The 12,139-nt window shown below is 38.2% G+C and overlaps 1 protein-coding gene across 8 annotated transcripts in view; it reads left to right on the plus strand.

The window, feature by feature from the left end:
* Positions 1-12,139, plus strand: part of specc1 (sperm antigen with calponin homology and coiled-coil domains 1) — a 218,895-nt gene that overhangs the window by 162,165 nt on the left and 44,591 nt on the right. For 7 of the 8 annotated variants that reach the window (XM_079608314.1, XM_079608318.1, XM_079608315.1 and 4 more), the window contains one exon: positions 7,181-7,283. The exons of the other annotated variant lie outside the window; for it this stretch is intronic. In XM_079608314.1, the coding sequence (XP_079464440.1) occupies positions 7,181-7,283 (103 nt within the window). The remainder of the gene's footprint in view (positions 1-7,180; positions 7,284-12,139) is intronic. 8 annotated transcript variants of the gene reach the window in all.

The following is a 12,139-nucleotide window of genomic DNA, read 5'->3' on the forward strand; positions in this document are numbered from 1 at the left end:
AAGCTAGGGGCTATCTTTACTAGCATGCATACTGTAAACATTCTTTGTTCCTATACAATAACCAAAATCGAACAGACAGCACATACACAAACCAGATGACTTGAATCCTGCTTTTATTAGCTTGTTTTAATCACACAAAGAGATGTTTAGTTGCGTTTGTCTCGTAGCTCAGAATGAGGAAGTAAACAGACAGCGCGTCGTCAGTGAATAAGCACAGCCTTTTGGTCACGTTGAACACGTGGATGATTGACAGATTTAGAAACGAATCATATCGCGCTGATGTCATGGTTTACTGGAGTCAAGAAGAGTAGAGTCATCGCTAGCTCTGTTAGCTGTTTTTAGCATTTTTGATCGCTTATTTCAAGTATATTTGAATAGAAATGTGTTTCTGCATTATAAAATATTTAAAAAAAATGTCATAATAATTCATTATTTCTCCAAATGTGCGCACCATTGGACTAATATCCCTCGCGGATCGTGGATATTGTATGTATATGAACACAAAATAAACCGGAGATGAGATGAATGGCTGCTGTATAAGTGATGATTTCTATTCCAAGTAACGAACGTTACAGATGAATTATTTTGCACTCCTGGGATAAATTAAGAAATTAATGTCACTGAAAACCAGTTTAATTATAAACAGTGGTCAAATATCGAAGCTGGAGTTTTAAACCATCCTAATAAAGCTAATATTGTCCAGATTAAGTAAGAGTGTGATGTTTTTAACTAGTAATGAAAAAAAGAAAAAAGAAAATCAGGATCACCAGTGGTCCTTGCTGAGGAAGGGGTTAAGTGTTTTTTAAAAGATTCCACAGAACTCATAGTTCTCAGAGCTAAAGGGAGCGAGTTCCAGAGCTTTGGAGCCAAAGCTGCAGGATCCAGGATCAGGTCCTTAATCCAGGATCAGGTCCTTAATCTTACTGGGAATATGATGGAGGTGTAGGAAAAGCTCGACCACCTTGTCTAGTATGGACCCATAGGCGTTGGGCAGGTCCAACCACAAGACAACTAGATCACCTCTGTTCTCATAGGCCTCTCTGATGTGTTGTGTAACTACACCAGTGTGTTCCAAGCAGCCGGGAGCTCCAGGAATCCAGGAATATTTATATATTGGGTTTTATTATATCCTACAGAGAATGTCATCATCAGAGGTTATTTGAGCAAAATTCTAGGTGTTTGCCACACCTGTTCACAACCGGTCAAAAAAAAATGTTTTCTGGGAACGTTCCCTGCAGGTTATTTTATTACCTAAACAGAACGTTAACCTGATATTTTTAGGTTTTATTTTTTTTAACCTGAACATTCCCTTCAGGTTATTTTTAGATGTATTTTTTATAACCATGTAAACTAATTAAAACGTTGCAGCTGATAGCAATAGGCTACAGATATTATTCTAATGCTGAAATTTGTAATTTCTGACACACTCTGTCTCTCTGGCGCACTGTCGAGCGCGCACTTGAACACACTCTGTCTCTCTCTTGCACTGTCGAGCGCTCTCTCGGACACACTCGTATGGGAAGCCAAACACACCGAAAGTGAGATGTAACGAGTGTTACAGAGCTCGTGCGGCGCTGACTTGTAATCCGTCCGACTCGATAGCACAGGGAGGAAGTGTTTGCTTGCGCAATGGTCAGCGCGGTGCGAACAAATCTCACCAGTATGGAGCTAAATGAGTCTCAATAAAGATAAATGCACACACTACATTCACATATGCACACACAGGATTCATACATGCACACACATGATTCATAAATACACACACAGGATACACAAATGCGCACAAAATTCACAAATGCACACACAGAATTTAAAAAGCACAGAAGATTCACAAATGCATACAAAATTCACAAATTCACACAAAATTCATAAATACACACACAATTCAGAAATACAAACAAAATTTACAAATGCACTCAAGATTCAGAAATGCACAGGGCAAGATTCAGACGTGTATTTCTGATGCACACACAAATATATATTGATTTACAAACTGCTTGCGGTCTGTGAACTTCACTGCATTTGTGTGTGAATTTTGAGACTCCCTTGACTTGGCTCGACACACAAATGCCTTTTTTTAAACAGGGAATGATCAGCAACCAATCAGATATCTCCCTTGGTTTAGCCAATCACAAGAACGCACCCCACGTGGGGGATTGTTTACTCATAAGCCAATCACATGAATGCGTTCACACAGCGCGAAATGCATGTGGCGCGGGCGCGGTGGAGTTCTGTCTGTCAGTTGGTTGAGACATAGACATCATATTATAGATAGACGCCCTATCGACCGCTACTGTATGGGAAGCCAAACAAACCAAAAGTGGGACGAGACAGCGGGGGTTTACAGAGCTCGCGCCGCGCTGACATGTCATCTGCGCGGTTCAATGGTCCGAGCCGCGCGGCCGACTCGTCAGCGCAGCGCGGACGTGTTTCCTAGCGACAACCAATGGGCAGCGCGGCGCGAACAATCCTCACCAGCGCTGCACTGATCAAACAGCGCAGCGCAAACCATACATGCAAATAAATGTACAATAAAGAAACCCCAGCTTCCTTACAAAAAATTGGTTCTCTGCTGAAGTTTAGGAGTTTTTCCCTACAGAAGACAAAGAAGAAGAAAGACAAGATGAAATGCATACATTTCTTATGTTTATTATAGCTATTTAATACTGTTAGTAAAGAGTAGTGTTGTGCGTCGATACTTTGAAGAACTGCACATATATAGAGGCTACGGAAAGAGCTGTACAAAGCAGAAACTTCAATAACTTTCAATTTCGTAGTCGTCTTGAGGAGCACGCCAACCTTCTGGAAATTATATCGGACAGTTTACATGTTCAGGTAATGTATGTTAGTAAGTTTTGCATTCAGCCATCATTTGTAGACTTTAAGCTTTTTATGTCTGAATTCCATAATCATTTGTTAATTTTGAATAAAATGTTAAAACTAAAGATCAATTTTATGGTTTTGATATTTTGTGATATTGATTTATAGGGTGAATTCAGTGTGATTTGGACACTTTTTGCTATTGAGATTAATTGGAAAAAGTGTCCCTCCCAATCAACCTGAATACTATTTAGACTATATATAGGCGATATATAGTGTGTGTGTGTGTGTGTGTGTGTGTGTGTGTATTCAGGTTGATTGGGAGGGACACTTTTTCCAATTAATCTCAATAGCAAAAAGTGTCCAAATCACACTGAATTCACCCTATAAATCAATATCACAAAATATCAATAACATAAAATTGATCTTTAGTTTTAACATTTTATTCAAAATTAACAAATGATTATGGAATTCAGACATAAAAAGCTTAAAGTCTACAAATGATGGCTGAATGCAAAACTTACTAACATACATTACCTGAACATGTAAACTGTCCGATATAATTTCCAGAAGGTTGGCGTGCTCCTCAAGACGACTACGAAATTGAAAGTTATTGAAGTTTCTGCTTTGTACAGCTCTTTCCGTAGCCTCTATATATGTGCAGTTCTTCAAAGTATCGACGCACAACACTACTCTTTACTAACAGTATTAAATAGCTATAATAAACATAAGAAATGTATGCATTTCATCTTGTCTTTCTTCTTCTTTGTCTTCTGTAGGGAAAAACTCCTAAACTTCAGCAGAGAACCAATTTTTTGTAAGGAAGCTGGGGTTTCTTTATTGTACATTTATTTGCATGTATGGTTTGCGCTGCGCTGTTTGATCAGTGCAGCGCTGGTGAGGATTGTTCGCGCCGCGCTGCCCATTGGTTGTCGCTAGGAAACACGTCCGCGCTGCGCTGACGAGTCGGCCGCGCGGCTCGGACCATTGAACCGCGCAGATGACATGTCAGCGCGGCGCGAGCTCTGTAAACCCCCGCTGTCTCGTCCCACTTTTGGTTTGTTTGGCTTCCCATACAGTAGCGGTCGATAGGGCGTCTATCTATAATATGATGTCTATGTCTCAACCAACTGACAGACAGAACTCCACCGCGCCCGCGCCACATGCATTTCGCGCTGTGTGAACGCATTCATGTGATTGGCTTATGAGTAAACAATCCCCCACGTGGGGTGCGTTCTTGTGATTGGCTAAACCAAGGGAGATATCTGATTGGTTGCTGATCATTCCCTGTTTAAAAAAAGGCATTTGTGTGTCGAGCCAAGTCAAGGGAGTCTCAAAATTCACACACAAATGCAGTGAAGTTCACAGACCGCAAGCAGTTTGTAAATCAATATATATTTGTGTGTGCATCAGAAATACACGTCTGAATCTTGCCCTGTGCATTTCTGAATCTTGAGTGCATTTGTAAATTTTGTTTGTATTTCTGAATTGTGTGTGTATTTATGAATTTTGTGTGAATTTGTGAATTTTGTATGCATTTGTGAATCTTCTGTGCTTTTTAAATTCTGTGTGTGCATTTGTGAATTTTGTGCGCATTTGTGTATCCTGTGTGTGTATTTATGAATCATGTGTGTGCATGTATGAATCCTGTGTGTGCATATGTGAATGTAGTGTGTGCATTTATCTTTATTGAGACTCATTTAGCTCCATACACCAGCGCCGTACTGACCAATAAAACAGCGCATCGCATATTAGAAATGTACTAAATTGCACTAAAGAAAATCGACCATTCCTTACAAACATTGCAGCTCCGTCGAAGTTTAACAGTTTTTACCCTTTTGAAGATAAAGAAGATCAGTATATGAAATTAATATATATATTTTTTTTTAATAGAAAATCTAATCGTCAATATAACACTCTATTTCTTTCGTAAATTATGTAAAAAAGTTTTTTTACAAGAAAATGTACATTTGTGAACATGGAATTTTGCCACAAAAATAATAAAAGGTATTATACAGTATATACCTGATTGTCCTTGTCTCTATAGTTCTCCAAAAGACCAAATAATAGATGTTTCCAAAACAAGACAAATTAGCCATCAATGTTCTTTGTGATAAAATAAATGAACCACAGTTTCAGGGCAACTGTCACAAAAAGTGCAATTAAAATCAATATCGCTTTTAAATTTCACAAAGTAATGTTTAACTAAATTATAATTTTGAATGATACCTCCTTAGCTTTGTTTGTAATTAAATATTGATAGGTATTATAAGCCAATATTAGGGCTTATATATTTGTTATAAGCCAAACCTTTTTCCACACAATATTGTCTGTCAATTGATAACGGTATGAGTATATAAGGTAAGCAACAAATACAAATGTGTTATTTGTATATAACAAATAACACATTGTTTCTTTGAATTAACACTCTTATGGATCTGTTTTGTGAGTTAAAGGGAAAAACAAATATTACCTACATAAGAACTTACTGTAGTAGATGGGGATCATTGTTGAATATTAAGTCTTTTCTGATGTCTAAATAGCATACAGATTTCAGGAGAAATCTCAGTAATTCTAAAGAAATTACAATAAATTACAGCAACACCTCCCCTTTTTTGCCTTTCAGACGAGGCTCATGTTTATAACAATAATCTTGGGGGGAGGACTTAAAAGAATGTAATCGTCTGGTTTTAGCCAGGTTTCTGTCAAACACAGCACATCTAGGTTATAAATTAATCTTTAATCATATCATCAACAATAAGTGCTTTTGAAGTAAGGGATCGAATATTCAGCAACCCCAGCGTTATCATTTGTTCATCTGTATTTTTATTTTATTTGTTAAACATTAATTCAATTTTTACTCCTAATTCGGAATTTAATTCGGTCTCTCTATGTGATGGGATTTACTGACTTCCTTGACATGAGACAGCTAGCAGACAATCGGTTTAGCAAGTATGTCTGCTTCCTGACCTGAGCCCCAATTTGTCATGTTTGAGCTCTAAGATGTAGCTCTTAGTCAAGTCAAGTCAAGTCACCTTTATTTATATAGCGCTTTTTACAATACAGATTGTATCAAAGCAGCTTCACAGTGATAACATGAAAATAATACAAAAAACTATTTCATCATCGTCCACCTTTAAGGCAGATCTATAATATTGTTGAATATTAAATGTCCCCAACTAAGCAAGCCAGAAGGCAAGGCACCAGCGGCAAGGAACCAAAACTCCATCAGGTGACAGAATGGAGAAAAAAACCTTGGGAGAACCCAAGCTCAGTCGGGGGCCAGTTCTCCTCTGGCCAATGAGTGAACAGTGTATGAAGTTCAGAATTAATCAGAGTATTTGTCCAGTTCCGGTTGGTTGAAGTTGGAGTGGAGAGGAGGAGAGACTGGTTGACACTTCAGGTCAGCGGTGTCGTCGTGTCCTGGCGCTGGTCCTTCATCAGATCTGGATACGGCCTGGTTCCGGTGGACAGCGGTAAACCTCGGGATAGACAGAGAGACTAATATTAGCGTAGACGCCATCCTTCTTATGATGTACCAAGTACATCAGGATTTACGGGAAGTGTTCCCGGTCCCGGCTGTTCTAAACTATGCAGCCTAACATTGAATTATAGAAGTCTATAATGTGTTATGTGTAGACTTCTATAATTCAATGTTAGGCCGCATAGTTTAGAACAGCCGGGACCGGGAACACTTCTTACTGTCACATGATCCTTGAGAAATAACTCTAATATGCTGATTTTGTACTCAAGAAACATTTCTTCTTATTATTATCATATGTTGAAAACAGTTGTGCTGCCTAATATTTTTGTGGAAACCATGATAAAAAAAATTCAGGATTCCTTGATGAAAAGAAAGTTCAAAAGAACAACATTTATTTGAAATAAAAATCAATTGTAAACATTTTTACTGTCACTTTTGATAAATTGAATGTGTCCTTGCTGAATAAAAGTATGAATCTCTTTATACAGTAATCTCTTTAAACAGTAAACAGTAGTGTAATCCCTTGATAATATATTATATATCATATTATGCAATAGAGAATATAAATTGAGTCTTGTATTTGTTTCAAACCCTCACAGACATCAATGTGAAAGGTGATAAAATGATGACGCATACAGTGTTCTGACTTCCAGGGCAATGACTACAAAGTCATCTAATCATCCATTGTACACAAAACAAGGCAATCTGATTATTTTTCATGCTGTGTCTCTCGCAGAGCAACGCCCCTGATGTACGGATGTACTCTCACAAGTGTGTGAGGATTTTAGCAGTGGTTAAACATTTAACTGGTCACCAATATGTACAGATGCAGTGTTAGTGACCGTACGTGTGTATGTGTGTGTCCCCTGATGCTAGTGTGGAAAGAACAGACCCTCTGTCTGCTCTGGCGCGGGAGTATGGTGGATCTAAGAGGAACGCTCTACTGAAGTGGTGCCAGAAGAAAACAGAGGGCTATCCGGTAAGGAGCACAGGCCGTGACCCCCTCTCTCACCCTGTCCCTCTCTCTCGTCTTTCAGTGAAGTTTTATTGGCATGACTGTTTAAGTACAACATTTGCCGGAGGAATGAAGAGTGAAAAGGAATTTACGTGTTTAAAAGAGAACCATTTCTGCACCATAAGTGTCACCAAACAGACCTGCACAAATAACTAGAAAAGGATGTGGTCTGAAAGTTGAAACCGTTTTAATTGTTTGACGTTTGATTACATAGTTTGAATATTTTACTTTGAGTTGTGGTTGAGTATCAGAAGAATTGTCATAGGAATAAGGTAAGTGGCAGTTTACATACAGTATACTGTTGGCCATTATGCTCCTCCCGTACACCATTAAATAAGTCAGAAACATAGTGCTTCACCCCAGTGTGCTGTGGCCCTTGCAATCTTATGGCGCTTTTCCATTACCAGTACCAGCTCGCCTCGGCTCGCGTTTCGCTCCATTTTCCATTGCAGACAGTACCTCCACAATAGTACCTGGTCGGCATAGCGACGCGACACACACCCACAGGACAATGGAGGAAATCGAGTGTATGCTGTTTTACATAATATTAGTAATGGGTATATCACGCAATCTCTGGCCAAACTATTTTAAAATGCCGGGGTTATTCAGGATACTCCGTCTGGCGCGTGTAATGATGACGCAGTGAATAGTTGACGATTCTCGCTGACCAATCAGCAGTCTGCCGTGTTTCACGTCACGTTTTAGTATCGCCTCAGCTCGCTTAGAACCTCGCTGAAGGTGATACGAAAAAAAGTACCTGGGAGCAGGTACCGGAAACAAAGGCGAGCCGAGCCGAGGCGAGCTGGTACTGTGTAGTGGAAAAGCGCCATTAGTGAACAGAACAGACTTCTTACAAAAATATGAATAGTAGTGTATTTAAACATATTAACATCTTAACAAAAATGTGGACCAAAATATTATAAAAAGAAGTTATAAAGCTTTTATAAAGTTACAGAACAAAGTATATTTATCAAAGAACTCGTTTAAGAAAAAAAAAAAGTAAACAATCCCCAGAAAGACCTACTGCATGCAACCAATAAGTATACATTGCCAATAACATTTACAAAAAACTTTGTGGAAACACTTTATTGGAAAATGTTGGTTCACAAATGGGAATGTTTTAAACAGTTAAAAAACAGTTGGCTATCAATAGAGGGCATCTTTTGTGGTGTCAGTAGTTTCACAAGGATCATTTTAAGCCTTCGTATTTTTATTAAAATATCCTTCTAAAAAATTCCCTGACCAAACCCAACATGCAAAACATACCTTATGCTGGTGACCATGATATTAGTCTTGCAACACCAAATAAATAAGATTTTAGTCATATACCGGTCATTTCTAATCACTACCACATTACATTTCAGATGTTATCTACAGTACCTAGCACTGAATCATCTATCAAGTTGGCATTGTGCCATTTGAACTGTATCAGTCAGTGTTTGTGTTCCCAGAAGCAAATAATGTGTTATTGGCCACGTGCAATTGTGTGTGATCAGATAATATTTCTACTGGTCACTGCTCTAATAGCCTGTTTGAGGCCTAAACCCTTAGAGGGACCAGACCCAGGCCTCAACCATTGTCATGTATGAGAGGAAGATTAGCGCTAACACGCTTACCCTCCATATTAGCCTCAGCTTCAAAATAAATGGATGAAAGTGGTGCTCATGCTTTCTTTCCAACTCCCCCTTTCAGCATATTTTGCTTAATACTTGAAAACAGGCTTGTTCACTTAGTTTACATTGATATTTTAAGCACCAGATACTTGCAGATGGCTCTCAGGTGACCTGCACTGGCTGTTAAAGGCACACTATGTAGAAATTGTACCTTAATATAGCAGCTTCAAAGTCATTTTGGTGGTAAACAAACTCATAGCAGCGCGAATCATCCTGGTCGTAAAGCTTGGGGGGGACGCCACTGGAAAAACCAGCAATGCAAGTTTGAGAGGAGCGCCCCCGACAAATCTCGCGAGAATCATGACTTGCTTTACGGCAACGACGTCACACACATTATCAACATATGAAGCACGAAGACACTTGCGCGCATTTCAGACGAGATACCTATGCGTGATACTCAACGATGGAAAAAGCAAAGAAAACGCGGTCGGAAGAGACTAGGAAAAGCCAAAGAGAATCTGACCACGTGAGGAACCGGACAAGAGTCACACTCGGTCAGGCTTTCACTCGTTGGCGCGAGCTAAAAAGCAGCACTGGATGCAACAGCGATGCTGACCTGGCGATCTTGTTGATGGACTACTACTGTAAATACATGTCATTTTTTTTACGATGCTGTTCATTCATCCATTATATCAGACGACGCTGTTGACGTTGATTCCTGCGATTATCATGAGAACAGTTGTCAATATCTCACATAATTATCAGGACATAAATAAGCCTAGAGACTGTAAATAGTGTAAACGAGCACAATATGCAAACTATTATGATAAATTGCAGTAATCATGTCTAATGACATCAAAACGGCCAATGTTATGAAATAATGCGACGTTCGACGTACATTTAACTTTATTGATGTCATCTGGCATTTTGTAATGTTTACATTACAATTAAAAAAACACAAATGAAATTATACAGTAGGCCAGTAGACTATAGGCTATTTACAGTGCTATGCATAAGTTTAGACACCCATGCTAAAGTTGACTAAAAAGAGGAATAAAAAATCATCTTTTGGAGATTGAACTTAATGCCTTAATTTAAAAAAATAGGAAAAATCCAACCTTTAAGGACACCAATTTTCTTTGTGAATGAATAATGTATCGTAAATAAATAAATGTTCTTCCTTAAAATACAGGGTGCATAAGTTTGGACACCCCTATGTTAAATTCCCATAGAGGCAGGCAGATTTTTATTTTTAAAGGCCAGTTACTATATGGATCCAGGATACTCTGCATCCTGATAAAGTTCCCTTGGCCTCTGGAATTAAAATATCCCCACATCATCACACACCCTTCACCATACCTGGAGATTGGCATGGTTTTATTTCAGTTAGCCTAATAGCTGGTTTGATTTGCATTGAGAGATGATCTTATGGAAAGTACTCCATGCCAATCTCCAGGTATGGTGAAGGCTATGTGATGATGGGGGGATATTTTAATTCCAAAGGCCAAGGGAACTTTATCAGGATGCAGAGTATCCTGGATCCATATAGTAACTGGCCTTTAAAAATAAAAATCTGCCTGCCTCTATGGGAATTTAACATAGGGGTGTCCAAACTTATGCACCCTGTATTTTAAGGAAGAACATTTATTTATTTACGATACATTATTCATTCACAAAGAAAATTGGTGTCCTTAAAGGTTTGATTTTTCCTATTTTTTTAAATTAAGGCATTAAGTTCAATCTCCAAAAGATGATTTTTTTATTCCTCTTTTTAGTCAACTTTAGCATGGGTGTCTAAACTTATGCATAGCACTGTACTTGCTATTTAGCGTTATAAGCTAGCAAAAGCGGTAGGCTACTTTATTATTGGTATTTACGACAGTGCAAGTATTCCACAGCGACTCTAGGGGTCGCTGTTTGACAAAAACACAATTTCTACATAGTGTAACTTTAAGGATAAGGAAAGAGAAAATAGTATGTGCAAAAGATAAACATATATTTTGTCAAAGATGGAGAAACAATAAATAAAATTTCTGAATAGAATCTCTGCAAGCCCTGTGGCCTTAAGAACTCAGCAGTCTGGAGGTTAAAATAATCAGAATAATGCCAGAATGCAATAAGGGCCTTAAACTAATAGTTGTGGATTTCAGCATTAAAAATATGTAGTTGGCTGTTATAAGATTAGTATATTTTTTTATGTGTGGTTAATAGGGATGCTTAAATGTTGACATGGAGTCAGATTATTCGTTTGTGCCAGGCCTAGACATGGTGTGTGCTAGCAGATGAATTAACATGACTGTAAAATGTTGTCTGGTTTTGTGACTGGTATATTAATTTAAGTGACAATGGATTGACTAACTTTCTTCAATGTCTACACTTTGTTGAATTTCATAAAACCTGGGCCAAATTTACCCACAAAATCAAAATAGAAGTAAAAAAGAAAGACACTATTGTTCAAAGGTTTATGGTCATTAACATTTTTATTGCCAGATTTACTAACAGCTTGCGTCAGCGCAAACCCTCCTTTGGGCTTAAAAAACTACTGTCAGGATTTAAGACACACATAAAAAATGTGTGCTGAAAAGGCGTGGACACATTTTTTCCGACTGACCTTATTGCATATGCATTTGTAGGAGTTTCCCTTTCAGACACAAAATTTATGGAGGGAGAGTATTTAAATGAATCATGCAAGGTGGTTTGCACTAGTCAATTTACTGGTATTTGCGCCATTATTTACTGCCCAAAAAAAGCATGTCTTAAACAAGATGCTAATTTGCAATGCTCCTGGTAGATTGTGTTGGTCATTATGGAAATGATCCGGCTGCGTCTGTGTTCTTTAATTTGCGCGTCATCAGTAGATCACGCGCAGAACTTTCCACTCCTATCTGCGCTTTTTTGGAATTGCGCTCTCACGCTAATTTGCCCTGTTTAGTATTTCTGGCCCCTTATATTTTTGAAAGAAGGCTCCTATGCTCACCAAGGCTGCATTTATTTGCTCAAAAATACAGTAAAAACTCTAATATGTTTAAGATATTATTACATTTTAAAATAATTGCTTTGTATTTTAATATATTTTAAAATTTATTTTATTCCTATAATGGCAAAGCTGGATATTCAGCCGCCATTACTCCAGTCTTTACTGTCACGTGATGCTTCAGAAGTAATTTTAATGTGCTGATTTGAAGAATAGAAAGTTCTAAAGAAATT

This window comes from Phoxinus phoxinus, assembly GCF_949152265.1.
Source record: "Phoxinus phoxinus genome assembly, chromosome: 3".
Lineage (NCBI taxonomy): Eukaryota > Metazoa > Chordata > Actinopteri > Cypriniformes > Leuciscidae > Phoxinus > Phoxinus phoxinus.